Source organism: Amphibalanus amphitrite, unplaced genomic scaffold, assembly GCF_019059575.1.
Source record: "Amphibalanus amphitrite isolate SeventyFive unplaced genomic scaffold, NRLGWU_Aamphi_draft 000393F_arrow, whole genome shotgun sequence".
NCBI classification, from domain to species: domain Eukaryota; kingdom Metazoa; phylum Arthropoda; class Thecostraca; order Balanomorpha; family Balanidae; genus Amphibalanus; species Amphibalanus amphitrite.
The window spans coordinates 444398-459686 of record NW_024881887.1 but is presented as its reverse complement, the minus strand read 5'-3'; the positions used below and the strand labels follow the sequence as shown (position 1 = coordinate 459686).

Here is a 15289-nt window from a genome sequence, read left to right as displayed (position 1 = left end):
GCAAGTGTATTGCACGCATCCCCCAATATGGGTATCATATGAAAGCCCATAAAACCCAAACAAAATGTTGGGGTAAAATTTACCCATTACCCCATCTAGGGTAAAGTTTACCCAAGATGAAAATTTTCGGTCAATGGGGCGGCCCATACGATTTTCTTCAAAATCGGCATGGTGATACTACAGGCCGAGATGATCAATCTGGCTGAAGAAACCCATATGGGCATTGAAATCTATGGGGTAAAAACGCCCTTGGAAAGTTTTACCCACGCATTTCTGGCAAGTGTATTGCACGCATCCCCCCAATATGGGTATCATATGAAAGCCCATGAAAACCCAAACTAAATGGCGGGGCAAAATTTACCCATTACCCCATCCAGGGTAAAGTTTACCCGAGATGAAAATTTTCGGACAATTGGGCGGCCCCTACGATTTTCTTCAAAATCGGCATGGTGATACTTCAGGCCGTGATGATCAATCTGGCTGAAGAAACCCCTATGGGCATTGAAATCTATGGGGTAAAAACGCCCCTGGAAAGTTTTACCCACGCATTTCTGGCAAGTGTATTGCACGCTTCCCATAATATGGGTATCATATGAAAGCCCATGAAAACCCAAACAAAATGGTGGGGTAAAATTTACCCATTACCATTAAATTTGTTTGGGTTTTCATTGGCTTTCATATGATACCCATATTGGGGGATGCGTGCAATTCACTTGCCAGAAATGCGTGGGTACAACTTTCCAGGGGCGTTTTACCCAATAGATTTCAATGCCCATAGGGGTTTCCTCAGCCAGATTGATCATCTCGGCCTGTAGTATCACCATGCCGATTTTGAAGAAAATCGTAGGGGCCGCCCCATTGACCGAAAATTTTCATCTTGGGTAAACTTTACCCTGGATGGTGTAATGGGTAAATTTTACCCCACCATTTTGTTTGGGTTTTCATGGGCTTTCATATGATACCCATATTGGGGGATGCATGCAATACACTTGCCAGAAAAGCGTGGGTAAAACATTCCAGTGGCGTTTTTACCCCATAGATTTCAATGCCCATAGGGGTTTCTTCAGCCAAATTGATCATCTCGGCATGTAGTATCACCATGCCGATTTTGAATAAAATCGTAGGGGCCGCCCCATTGACCGAAAATTTTCATCTTGGGTAAACTTTACCCTGGATGGAGTAATGGGTAAATTTTACCCCACCATTTTGTTTGGGTTTTCATGGGCTTTCATATGATACCCATATTGGGGGGATGCGTGCAATACACTTGCCAGAAATGCGTAGGTAAAACTTTCCAGGGGCGTTTTTACCCCATAGATTTCAATGCCCATAGGGGTTTCTTCAGCCAGATTGATCATCTCTGCCTGTAGTATCACCATGCCGATTTTGAAGAAAATCGTAGGGGCCGCCCGATTGACCAAAAATTTTCATCTTGGGTAAACTTTACCCTGGATGGGGTAATGGGTACATTTTACCCCACCATTTTGTTTGGGCTTTCATAAGCTTTCATATGATACCCATATTGGGGGGATGCGTGCAATACACTTGCCAGAAATGCGTGGGTAAAACTTTCAAATGGCGTTTTTTCCCCATAGATTTCAATGCCCATAGGGGTTTCTTCAGCCAGATTGATCATCTCGGCCTGTAGTATCACCATGCCGATTTTGAAGAAAATCGTAGGGGCCGCCCCATTGACCGAAAATTTTCATATTGGGTAAACTTTACCCTGGATGGGGTAATGGGGAAATTTTACCCCACCATTTTGTTTGGGTTTTCATAAGCTTTCATATGATACCCATATTGGGGGGATGCGTGCAATACACTTGCCAGAAATGCGTGGGTAAAACTTTCCAAGGGCGTTTTTACCCCATAGATTTCAATGCCCATAGGGGTTTCTTCAGCCAGATTGATCGTCTCGGCCTGTAGTATCACCATGCCGATTTTGAAGAAAATCGTAGGGGCCGCCCCATTGACCGAAAATTTTCATCTTGGGTAAACTTTACCCTGGATGGGGTAATGAGTAAATTTTACCGCACCATTTTGTTTGGGTTTTCATAAGCTTTCATATGATACCCATATTGGGGGGATGCGTGCAATACACTTGCCAGAAATGCGTGGGTAAAACTTTCCAGGGGCGTTTTTACCCCATAGATTTCAATGCCCATAGGGGTTTCTTCAGCCAGATTGATCATCACGGCCTGTAGTATCACCATGCCGATTTTGAAGAAAATCGTAGGGGCCGCCCAATTGTCCGAAAATTTTCATCTTGGGTAAACTTTACCCTGGATGGGGTAATGGTAAATTTTACCCCATCATTTTGTTTGGGTTTTCATAAGGTTTCATATGATACCCATATTGGGGGGATGCGTGCAATACACTTGCCAGAAATGCGTGGGTAAAACTTTCCAAGGGCGTTTTTACCCCATAGATTTCAATGCCCATAGGGGTTTCTTCAGCCAGATTGATCATCTCGGCCTGTAGTATCACCATGTCGATTTTGAAGAAAATCGTAGGGGCCGCCCCATTGACCGAAAATTTTCATCCTGGTTAAATCATGCTTTTGGTTAAATTGATCCGGTATTTAACCATATCATTAGGTCCGGGGTGAAGAGATCTTTCAAATGGTGGTCTTATTTTTCAGTTTCGCTCAGCCGTTTAGGCGTAAAACGGTTTTTAGATTTTTCCCTAGATTTTTAGATTTTTCCCTAGATTTGGCAGCCCCAATCTGGGCTGGGCCGAATGTGGGCTGAATGTGGGCTAACTTCCGTTACATGCCGCGGAGCCGGGCCGGCCTCTGCGAGCAGCGTTCGGCGGCAGGCGGGCGGCCGCCTGCGTCCCCGGGCGGCAAGGCCGCTAAGGCGGCGGCCTCCTCTGATTGGTGGAGCGACTCGTGTCACGTGACGGTGACGGCGCGGGGTTTGAGTGCATTTGCGCGGTCACTCTGTTCTAAGCCGCCCGGTCTGACGCAAGTCAGCAGTGTTCTCGCTCTGAAATGTTTTTGCGTTTACTGCGGTCGTGTTCAGTGGAAACTGGAAGACATCAAGGGGAGTATAAGTTCGGTTTTATATTAATGTTATATTGATTGACGAGGATGTTTTTTCCTTTCGGGTTTTTTATGTTTGTTTTTTTACTGGTTTGTTGTTTCTGTCTGATTTTTTTTTCATTTTCGGCATGAGGTTTGGTTATTTTTGTGCTTATGTTATGCTATCACGGTAAGAAGAGGGTCGATGAGCAATGGGTCGGCAAATGCCCGGTATTATAGGTTCTTTGAAGGTTAGATGAAACAACGAAACTTGGACTGCTGGTAGAAATAGGCTTGGTGTGTTTTTTTTTCTCAGATTTTGGGAGATTGGGTGTAGGTATTTGCTAGGTGTAACACAGCTGTAACTGTTTTTTGTTTCTTCCCTGGAACGGAGCGCCGGACTTTGCCATTCTACACTCCGTGTGAGTGAAATCAGCTCATGCTTTCTCGGTGTAGCAGCTCAGAGTGCACGGCCTGGCCGGCGTAGGGTTTGGTGGCCACGTGGCGTTGGCCGGTGGTTGTGCAGAGAGTTGGTAGAATTGCCGTTTTGTGGTGCCTGGTGTTGGTTGAACTGTGGTTCCCATACAGGTGAACGGTTACTGGCGTAAGGTGTGCCAGGTGGGCGTACCCCGTGGAGAATGAGCTGCTGGTGATGTTGGCTCTGTCCGAGCGTGTCCGAGCGGGGTTTTCATTAGTGGGTTAGGGATTGTTGATAACAAGGGTACCAACTACCGGGTGAGACTTGAGAGGGTAAAGGGAGTTCATGCTAAGGATAACCAATGCAATGGTATTGGTCTAAGATGGTATTGTTATCTGGTGTTGATAGGTTGGAATGAAAGGTTTAGTGGGTGATACAGAGGTACAGAGGTGGTACAGTGGAACCCAGTTTGGGTGTGATAAGTCTCGGCGGAGTAGGATATTATGGATTAGATGGGGAATTATGTAAGGTGGTTTTGGGATGCATTAGCGATATCATAGTAAGTTACAGGCTATTACCCAGAGGAAGTTTTCACACCCATGTTTAAAGGCTGCAGTAGGTATGCCATTTTCTAGGATGCAGTTTTAGGGTAGTCCGTGATTGTGTGGCTCTCGCTCTGCATTGAGGTACGAGTTACCTGTGTTTCGTTTTTTATGGTAGTGGCGTTTGTAAATCGTTTTTTGTTTTGCCAGAGTGAGGTACCTTTCTTGTCGTTGGTCAATAGAGCATTGCCTAGGCATGCATAAGCGACATCAATCATCATAGTAATATTGGTATGCAATATGCATATCCTGCCGATATGTCATCACACGCATTGTCAGATAAATGGCTCCACTCCAGTATATATAGCCCCTTGTGATACGAGATTTCGGCTAAAAATGGTTATGTGACACAATCTGTTTTTTTTTTCTTCCATGGCTTGGTGGTTGGCATCCGACTCTGAACGGCGACGGATCGGCACACTCGGCGGGGCCGGCCCGCGGTGCCAGAGTCTTCTCTGTCCGCTGGAGGATTCCTTCACAGCTCCCACGTCAGCTGAGGGAGTTCCGACCCCTCCCAGCTCATCTTGCTCCAGTGGTGCTGCCTAGCAGGTCTTACGGGACATCGTCAGGTATAGGCCAAGGTGGCCGGGGTTTTGAAAGGTACGTTATTCCATGTACGGGGCCCGTATATCTGTTAATGGAGGTTCTATGGGACCCGATAGGGTGGATAATGAACGCTTGGGCATGGGCGATATCGGCATTTTTGAGGGGATATTTGGTTCCACCAATAGGAACATGAGGGCAATGCTGGTGGAAAGTAAGATACTAAGATAGTAATAAAATTGTGATAAAATCGTTAGGCGAAGCCCTAAGATAAAAAATGAAATCTAGTCAACTCTAACGTTAGACGTGTTTTCAACCTTGGTTTGCTGCTGCTGCTGAGGGTTGTTAAATCGTCTGAAACTATCTTCAAAGCGGTCTATTTCTTAGCAAATTATTTCTACTTGTCGCTTTAGAATATGAGATGACCTTTCCCCTGCAAAACAGCGAATGAACATTGAACAATACAGGTCAGGTACTATCATTCATAGTTAAAATGAAGTAAGTCAGTATGCGTTGTTAGGACTGGGAGTTCCCCTCAGTGTCCCAAAATTGTATTTTGGCTTGGGTGTCAAAGGAAAATTCCTAGGGGCCCGGGAACGATTTTCAAGGTGGGGTGGGGGGGGGGGGCGAGCATATAAAATACCTGACATGATGCATATGAAACGGTGGCGTAGCTAGGGGTCTAAGGGGACACGTACCCCACCTCCCCATCGGGTTCAAAGGGAGCCTCGGGTCCGAGGGGCCCTGCGGCGCCATTTGACCACTGGGGGTTAAAAATGGCCATATAGAAGGGCCCCATGGGGCTCGTTAGAGCACCTCATGGACCCTAAATTGCCACACTTAGATCTCTTTAAGGGCCCCACGCCGGATTCTGATGGCCTCTTGTGCCTTTTAAGGGCCCCTCAGTGGTCTCCAAAGTCCCCTTACTGGCCTCTGAAAGTTCTTACCGGCCTATGAGAGCCCAGTTCTAGGGGCATTTCCCGCCTGTGATGGTCCCACAATTATTTTTCTGAGGGCCCTATAACGGCAACTATGGGGGCCCTCGTCGGCGCCTATGAGGGCCCGCACCGGTGTCTCTGAGGTTTTCACACCCCCAACTATGAGTGCCTACAATAGTGCCTAATTAATGCCCTATATCGGCGATTCTGAGAGTGAGGACCCGAATACCTACCCAACACCGGCGCATCTAAAGGCCACCCACTGGTGACTTCTGAGGGCCCCACACCGGTCCGGTGACTCTCAGGGCCCCACCGGCGTCTGATAGTACCATGCCGGTCTCTAAGGACCCCACAGAACTTCTTCAGCTGGCCTAAGGGCCTCTTGCCGGTCACTGAGAACCCCCTGCCGGCTTGTAGAGGGTTCGCGTCAGCAGCTCAGGCCCCACATCCGTCTGTAACGGCTCCACACCAGCGTCTATGAGGGCCCACAGCAACGCCTGTAAGGACCCTCACCGGCGCCTCTGAGAGAATCACACTAGCACCTCTGAGCGCCCACACCGGCACCTGCATGACATTCCCACACCAGTGCCTCTAAAGGCCCCTTACCGGCGGCTCTGAGGGCCCTCGCCGGTGATTCTGAGGATGCTAACGATAACCGAAGGCACCATACAAGCCCTTAGTGTCGCTGAGCTTTTAATCCCATACCGGCCTTCCAAGGGTGCCACGTCAGTGCACTCATTGCCCCACACCCCTCCCTTACACCCGGAGCGGGTAAACTGTGTTATACCTATAGCAACGTTTTTACCACCGTTGTACGTTAGGTATTTCTCAAGGTTAACTTAAAATGGTCCAGTATAAAAGCTGGCCTGCCAAACTTATGGCCAAGGCCAGGCCCAAACAAAAGCGGGATGACAACAGCAGATGTCAAATCATATACTTAACAGCAGAAACCATTCAGATGGCAAGGAAAATGCCGTGTGTTGATGTTTAGATGTATAAAGGAAAGAAGTCCGGAAAAGGGGGGAAAGATCCTTTCTCGCTGCTTCAATGTTGAGGGGGCGCCGCCCCCTCGGCTCTCAGGTTGGGGGGGGGGGGCAAGCGCCCCCGCTGCCCCCTGTTTCCCGGGTCTATGAAAATTACTCACCAAATAAGGGATAAGGGTGGGAAATTGATGGTCAGATAATGCCTAAAGAGTGGAAAAAGAACGTACAGCAAAATTTAATACAAGGCTGGTATGTGGGGAGTAAAATGGCTATCGATCCATGCAAATGCTTTTTCTTGGTAAAATTGGGAGTGGAAAATGGGCTATTAAAAAATGGAGGCGAGTGAAAAGTGATTTTCATTTGGATGTCGTTTCCCACATAAATCAACAAAGTTTGGGGCACTGGTACCCCTCGCCAGCATCAGGGTTGACGTCACTCAGGACCTGCCTATGGTTGGTTGGTGGGTGAGTTACTGTACCTTCTATGGGTGACATTGAGCCAGCTCGGCGTTTGGAGGCAGTAAACACCTCCGAAACGTGTCGAGCTAGGAAGCAACGGCAACCTTTACCCATATTGGCCTGTTTACAGCGTATGGGGCTGTCTGTATGCCGGTCATTTGGTCCCTGATCAATCCGGAGCTTCGCGGAAAGGCAAGCTTGTTGCCCGTGGCGGGTGATGCGGGTACTATCAGATTTCAAAAGCGGGTATTTTTGGTATTCAGGTCGGGTAATTGCCCTGAACATTCGGATAATCTTGGGATGCCCAATTCTGCAAGTCCCGGGTGAAGCTCGCTAGTCTGCCCGGGGGTGTCCCCTTCTACAACGACCCCGTGGCAGCTCGCTAGTCTGCCCGGGGGTGTCCCCTTCTACAACGACCCCGGGGCAGCTCACTAGTCTGCCCGGGGGGTGTCCCCTTCTACAACGACCCCGGGGCAGCTCGCTAGTCTGCCCGGGGGGGTGTCCCCTTCTACAACGACCCCGGGGCAGCTCGCTAGTCTGCCCGGGGGTGTTCCCTTCTACAACCAACACAACGACCCCGGGGCAGCTCGCTAGTCTGCCCGGGGGGGGGGTGTCCCCTTCTACAACGACCCCGGGGCAGCTCGCTAGTCTGCCCGGGGGTGTCCCCTTCTACAACGACCCCGGGGCAGCTCGCTAGTCTGCCCGAGGGGGGGGGGTGTCCCCTTCTACAACGACCCCGGGGCAGCTCGCTAGTCTGCCCGGGGGTGTCCCCTTCTACAACGACCCCGGGGCAGCTCGCTAGTCTGCCCGGGGTATCCCCTTCTACAACGACCCCGAGGCAGCTCGCTAGTCTGCCCGGGGGTGTCCCCTTCTACAACGACCCCGGGGCAGCTCGCTAGTCTGCCCGGGGTATCCCCTTCTACAACGACCCCGAGGCAGCTCGCTAGTCTGCCCGTGGAAGTCCCCTTCTTCAACGGCCTCTGGGCAGCTGTCTAGTCTGCCGAGCAGGGGGATGTCGTCCCGGTTCTTCCCATGTATTATTCGCCAATCAGCTTAACACTACCGGTGACGTCACTGGAGGACCGCCAATCGGGGCCGGCCGGCCGGCCGGGCCCGTAGAAGGCCAAACGCAGACGTTTTCAAAAAAGAGCAAGTCGTATAGATACAGTGGTGGATGGATTTTTGCTGTGATTCGGCTCTCCAAGAGTGCGTCAGGGTACCAGGACCTGGCCAAAGGTCATGTGAACCGGTATCTGATAAAATCCGCTCACCACTCAGCCGCCGACTTCGACCCTTCACCCTCATAAAACACACAAGCTTGCCGGTCATCAATCCACCTGCATCTCTGCATCTGCTTACTTCCTATATCGACTAGTTACTGCAGCCGTTTTGGAGCGGCTCACGGCCGGTAACACACCGGGCGTGCGCTAGCCGCCGGTGCTAAGCGCTAACCATTGAGTGCGCGCGGCCGAGGCCGACTGCCGGCCCGATGGCGCTGGCCCCCAACACCGGCGCGGCGCTGCTGACCCATGGAAGGGGGGGGGGCTGTTAATTAGTTGAGCCGGAATTGGGATAGAAGCCGGTATGGGATTGGGATAGAAACTCAGCGAGACTAAGGGCCGGATTGTGTGGTGCCTTCGGTAGGCCCCCCTCAAAATCACCCGTGTAGGGCCCTCAGGGCCGCCGGTTATGAAGCCTTTGGAGGCACTGGTGTGGGCCCTCACAGGTACCGGTGTGAGGCTCTTAGAGGCATTGGTGCGGGGCCCCCAGAGGTGCCGCTGTGGGCGCTCAGAGGCGCCGGTGAGGTTCCTCACAGTTGCCGTCGTGGGCCCTTAGAGACACTGCAGTGTGGGGTTGTCGCAGTCGGGTGTGGGACCCTTAGAGCTGCTGGCTCGAACCCTTTACAGGCCGACAGGGGCTCTCAGAGACCGACAAGGGGCTCTCTAGAGGTCTGCGGTGCCTTCGGGAGCCCTGTGGAGTCCTTAGAGACCAGCAAGGTACGCTCAAACGCCAGTGGGGCCCTCAGAGTCGTCGGTGTGGGGCCCTCAAAAGTCACCGGTGAGTAGCCGTCCGATGCGCAGGTCCCGTCTGAGGCCGTCAGAGTCCGCAGAGGCTCCGGCGTTGGGCCCCCAGAGCCGCCGATATATAGCCTTAAGAAGCACTTAAGAAGTGGTTTCGGGACCTCATTCAGGGGTGCCGGTTGCACTCAGAGGTGGCGGTGTGGGGCCCTCAGCTAGGCACCGGTGTGGGGCCTTCACAGCCGCCGGTGAGGGCCCTCGCAGGCGCCGTTGTGGGGCCTACAGCCATTGGTTTAGACAGTCATTGCAGGCGTGTGTGGAACCCTTAGAGCTGCTGGTCCCTGATAGGCCGGTAAGGGCCCTTAGAGGCCGGCAAGTAGCCCTCAGAGGTCGCCAATAGGCCCTGAGAAGCCGGCAAGGGGCCCTCAAAGGCCGACAAGGGACACTAAAAAGCCGGTGTGGGGCTCTTATGGAGAGAAGTGTGGCGCTTCGGAGCACATAAGGTGTTCTTCCGAGCCCTGTGGGGCCCTTCTGAGTCGAAAGATGCCAGCGTGGACCCTCAGCCGCCAATTGGCGTCGCAAGGCCCCTCGGGCCCGAGAGGCCCCCTGATCCGATGGGGGCACGTGCCCCCTGCTCCCCCCCCCCCCCCGGGTGCAGATAGAGAATGCAATCGGCGGTGCGGGACACAACAATTGCAATCGTTCCTTCTGCCGTCGCGAGGTCGCCCATCCGACCCATATCCCATGATTGTCAGCCCTGGGGCTCGGGTCGGCAATGTACCGGCAAGGAAATCATCTTTAGGAGAGAAAAAACTTATAAAGAGTCATTAGTTGTCGTTACGTTCAGTAATAACAACATGCGGTGCCAAATGTACCCGACGTACAGCTTGGAGCCGGGCGCCGCCCGGTCTCCACCAGTGACGTCACGCTAATGCTTAGCGACCGGTCCATTGGAAATCGCGGGATGATTCTACCTCTCTTATACGGCCTTGACCAAGGCCGTGAATGAACCAAACATGGCGGCGCAGCACCATCATCACTTTAATATTCAGGAACGAGAACGCCAACAAATACGCAATTTATGTAAAACACAACATCACTCAAAATATCATACGCAAAATACTGTGATAAATACACGGCCAATCTCTTTCACACATGGGCCTTTAACCAATAATTACTACAAACTCACCACTAGAGATGACAGAATATGAGCCTTCCAGCAGTAAAGCTGCAAACTTTCACCGCGGACATGACCGGAGCGACGCAGCGCCCAGCTGACTGTTACTAAGGAGGATCCACTGATGACGTTCTACTTCCATTCAATTCCAACTCAACTCCCGGAAACACCAACTGAACGAACCACCCAGCGAACAAAAAAAAAAAAAAACATTAATTCCCGGCGGCGCCTACACCCACACTGGGCCGCTCCGCAGGCTGGCGGTCCGCCTGATGGCCATCTGGCCACACTGGGCCACACTGGGCCACACCGGGCGGCTTTGCAGGCTGGCGGTCCGCCTGATGGCCATCTGGCCATCTGGCCACACTGGGCCACACTGGGCCACACCGGGCCACACTGGGCCGCTCCGCAGACTATCTGACATTGCTGGCGGTCCGCCTGATGGCCATCTGGCCACACTGGGCCGCTCCGCAGGCTGGCGGTCCGCCTGATGGCCACACTGGGCCACACTGGGCCACACTGGGCCGTTGCTGGCTGTCTCACGGTGGCTGGCTGGGTGGCTGGCGCTGGTCGGCGCCGGTAGGTGGCCGGGCGCTGCGCGTCTCCCTCCCGGTCGGCCTGCACGGCCGCAGCGCCAGCGCCGGCTGATCGTCACAGCTGAAAATGGATGTACTGTACTGCTCGTCGGACGAGTAGCCGCGGAACGAGTCGGCGCTCAGCACCAGTCTCGGCTCGGCACTGACGGGCCGCGGCGCCCACACGCTGGCAGCCGTGTGCAGTTTGCCAGTGCCGTGCTGAGCTGGCGCACCTACCTCACACGGCCAGTAGCGGGGCCACTCGCGGCCGCCACCGGCAGCGGCGGCCGCCCCTTTGGTGCCGTGTGATTGGGCCAGAGTGGCCACACAGACGCCGGCCGTGGCCGTTCTGTGACTCCTCCGTCGTCGGCAGAGCGCGCAGAACGCGCCACCGAGCAGCGCTAGCACCAACAGCGGCAGGCCGAGCGACAACGCTAGGGGCGCCAGCGGCGGCGGACACCACAGCTCGGCTGTGGCCAGCAGCGACAGGCGCCGGCCACTCACCGAGCCGGGCCCGGCGCACCGCAGGTCGGCCGCCCGGCCGGCCGCCACAGCCTCCTGCAGCCAGCGCAGCGAGCAGTTGCACGACAGCTGGTTACCGCGCGCGTCCAGCCAGCTGAGGTTGGCTGCGGCCGCCGGCGCCGGCAGTGCCGACAGGCGGCAGTCACGCACACTGACGCGGCGCAGTGTGGCCACCAGCAGCCGGTCGGGCAGCCGCGCCAGCCGAGAGTTGTTGCACAGCTGCAGCGTGTGCAGCTGCGGGCAGCCGGACAGTGCGTCGGCGGCCACCTCCCGCAGCTGAGCCGAGTCGCAGAGCCGCAGTTGGCGCAGGTGCGGCAGCCCGGCCAGGTCGGCGGCCCGCAGCCGGCTCAGCCGGTTAGCGCTGAGGTCAAGCCAGCGGAGTGTGCTCGGTGCGGCGGCCGCCAGCCTGCTCAGACGGTTGGCGCTCACGTCGAGGTGGCTCAGCTTGGTGAGCGCCGACAGGTCGGGGAGAGTTGTGAGCCGGTTGCCGGACAGGTCAAGCCACCGCAGCTCTGGCAGCTGCTCGGCGCCCTGCAGCGTCTGCAGGCCGTTGTGGCAGAGGCCCAGCTCCCGGAGGTCGGTCAGTGCACGCAGCTCCACCGCTCGGACCCGCGCCAGACGGTTGCTGCCGATTGAGAGCGCCTGCAGCCGCGCCAGGCCGGACAGTGCGCCGCCCAGCGCGCGCAGTCGGTTTCCGGAGAGGTCGAGCCGCTGCAAGTGGTGCGCCTCGCCGAGCGCGCCGTCGTCGAGGCGGACCAGCCGGTTGTCAGCCAGGGAGAGCCGCCGCAGCCGCCGCAGGCCGGCCAGGCTGCCGCGCGCCACCAACTCCAGACGGTTGCTGGCCAGATCCAGATCCTGCAGCAGCCGCTGGTGCTCGAACGTCAGCGCGTCCAGCCGCTCCACGGCGTTGCTGCTCAGGTTGAGGGAGACCAGGCCCGTGTAGTAGTCGATCGAGCCATGCAGGCGTGTGATCCGGTTGCCGGCCAGATCCAGTCGCTGGACGCGCGGGTTCAGCTGGATGGGGAAGTGCTCAAGACGGCCGCTCTCGCAGGAGACGGTGAGCGCCGTGTGGTTACAGAGACACTGCGCCGGGCACACGGCGGTCGCCGGCACCATCTGCACCAGCACCAGCACCAGCACCGCACCACGCATGGTGAAGGACGCCGGGGTGGCCGCAGATAGCGCAGCCGCGCCCGCCGAGCGGCGCATCCGCCTCCCACCGGCACCCGTCCCCGGAGTCACCGGCAGTCTCCGCAGAGTCACCGGCAGTCCCCGCAGAGTCACCGGCAGCCCCCGCAGAGTCACCGGCACCCGTCCCCGGAGTCACCGGCACCGGTCTGCGAGCAGCTCCGTGGCGTGGCTCAGCCGGTGCACAGTGGAGCCGCTCCGCCGCTCGGGTGGCCCGCCGCGTTGCTCATCTCTGTCCGAGCGGAGTCCAGCAACTGAAATCAGAGCCCCCTGTCAGTTCTGCGCGGCGCTCCTCTCTGACCGAGCGGAGTCCAGCCACTGAAATCAGAGCCCCCTGTCAGTTCTGCGCGGCGCTCAGCTCTCTGACCGCGGCAGATGTTCAGCGGCGCTCCTCTCTGACCGCGGCAGATGTTCAGCACCATGGCAGCTGAGAGCTCGCAGCGGCCCGCCACCTATGTGAGGGTTCATGGGTGGACAGTGTTTGAAAAAGTTACCCCGGCCAGCGACCTCGAGTCGGAAAGACTAGATGCTCAAATATATAATTATACATATTTGTCAACGGCGATCAACAAACATCTATCCTATCGCATAGAAGAATGGACGTTGTGTGTTAATGTTCATTTGAGTAGAAAAAAACATGCAGCCAGTGGCGTAGACAGGGGGGGGGGGCCATGGAGGCCATGGCCCTTTCTTTCCGCCCAGCCGCCCAAATGGCGCCCCAATTAGCGCCGACTAGGCTGATGCCGTTTTACAGAGAGAACATGAATTAAAAAGTGATGTGCAGGCAGGGATCGAACTCAATATCTCTTTTGGGGTGCCTGGACACCTAAATGTTCTCCAGGGCACCCCCAAATACGACCTGAGCCCCCAAATGTTGAAGGGTGCCCTACGGAAACCAGAATATCCGAACCCGAGGGTCGATGGCGCCCCTGCAGAGCCGCTGGCACCCACCTGAACGGAACAGTCGGCACATTAAAGCTTGATGGCGCCCCTCTAGAGCACCCGGCGCCCCTCTGAACTTCACAGCTGCCCCAATCGACCCATCGAAGTTCGATGGCACCCCCTGAAACCACTGGCGCCCCTCTAAAGCACCCGCATTCTTCTCAAGATCACACTCGCCCTATCCGAGATCAATAGCGCCCTCAAGAGCCACTAGCGCCCCACCCCCCTTGAGCTGGAGTCGTCCCGCTTGAGACTAAAGTCGCCCCATCCAAGCCCAATGACGCCCCTCCAGAGCGTCCGGCGCGCTTCTGAAGATCACAGTTGTCCTCATCCGAGGTCGCTGGCGCCCCTCAAAAGTCACTGGCGCCGATCTAAACGAAGATTACAGCTGCCCCATCTTAAGATCGATGGCAACCCACTGAAACCAATTTAGCGCCCTTCTAGACTACCCGGCACCCCTCTGAAAATCACATTCGCCCCATCCGAGACAACGCCCCTGGAGACTACAGTCGGCCCACCCAAGCTCAAGCCCCTCCAGAGCCTCCCTCCGGCGCCCTGCTGAAGGCAACAGTGGCCCCATCCATGCCCAATGGCACCCCTCAACGCCGTTCTTAAGATCACAATCGCCCCATCAATCCGAGGTCGCTTGCGCCCCTCAAGAGCCACTGGCGCCCACCTGAACCGGGACTTCAGTCGGTCCATCCTTGATCAATGGCGCCCCTCTGAAGCCACTGATGCTCCTCTGAAAATCCCAGTCGGACCATCCGAGATCAATGGCGCTCCTCCAGAGCGTCCGACGCCCTACTGAAGGCAGCAGTGACCCCATCCAAGCATTGCACCCCTCTAGAGCACCCGGTGCCCTTCTGAAGATTACATTCGCCCTATCCGAGGTCGTTGACGCCCTCCAGTAGTCACTGACGCGAAACTGAATGGAGACTTCGGTCGCCCCGCCCCATTCAAGATCGATAGCGCCCTCCCCCGAAACACTGACGCTAGGCAATTATTTGACAATGGGGCTTTCTCATCGACACCAAGGGCCCTTTTCAAGATGCAGCAGCCAGGCGGCGCCGAGCTGGGCTAGGATGTGCCAAGCGTTCCTTATAAGGCAGCCTCGTAAGTGCCATCCCTCGTTGCGATACCGCCCCTCAATGCGACGCTGCCCCTTCACCGTACAATGCCACCCCTCAATGCGCCCCTTCACCGTACAATGCCACCCCTCAATGCAAGTGGCGCTCCTCAGCGCTGTGCCGCTCATTATTGCGATGCCGACAGCGCCTAGCAGTGCGGTGCCGCCAACAGCGTAAGCGTTTTTTTTATTGAACCTGCTGGGGGTGTTTGAACACCCACTTCTTACTTAGCTTGTGGGCCACGTCGAGACACGCAGTAGGCGGCGTTCGTTCTATCTCAGATTTGACCTAAGGTAAACGTTTAGCCTCAAAATATACTTTTCTCGGAGGGCGTTTATCTGTAATACCTTTTCTTTTGGCTTAGACCTGCACGAGATTAGTTTAACTAGCATCGTGTTCCATTTTTCGAGACAGACGAGTCAAATGAACTAGAAGTAGACATTAAAAGGGCATTTTGAGAATTTGACCTAAGGTAAAGGTCATCACCTAACTGTCGATCCATATTTTCGAGAAGGAAAATAATTATATAGGGTGTTTCATTGCTCTACCATATCTCTATCAAAAGTTATTGTGTGAAAGAAAAAACGTTGTTTGACCTCGCTGATCTTTTTAGAAGTTCGTTCTATTTATATGACGCGTGACGCTGCGCGAAAATCAAATTAACGAGCTAGAGTTTCGAAGGAGAAAAATACAGCGGTCTGGATCTTCGGAAATTGTTTATTACAAGCTATTTCGGCCTTTTCATTAATTAAAATGTCTTCTTTTGATCCAAGGCT

At 54.9% G+C, this 15289-nt stretch overlaps 1 protein-coding gene across 1 annotated transcript; it reads right to left on the bottom strand.

Annotated features, from left to right (window-relative positions):
- Window positions 1–10698: 10698 nt before the first annotated feature.
- On the bottom strand, window positions 10699–12408 carry LOC122390363 (chondroadherin-like protein). Its single transcript, XM_043383250.1, has one exon. It carries the CDS (start codon window positions 12406–12408, stop codon window positions 10699–10701), a length of 1710 nt encoding a protein of 569 aa, XP_043239185.1.
- Between the last annotated feature and the right edge of the window lie 2881 nt (window positions 12409–15289).

What these genes read in the sequence shown, in the direction of transcription:
- LOC122390363 (XM_043383250.1), bottom strand. Translation starts at nt 12,408, where the DNA reads ATGCGTGGTGCGGTGCTGGTGCTGGTGCTGGTGCAGATGGTGCCGGCG.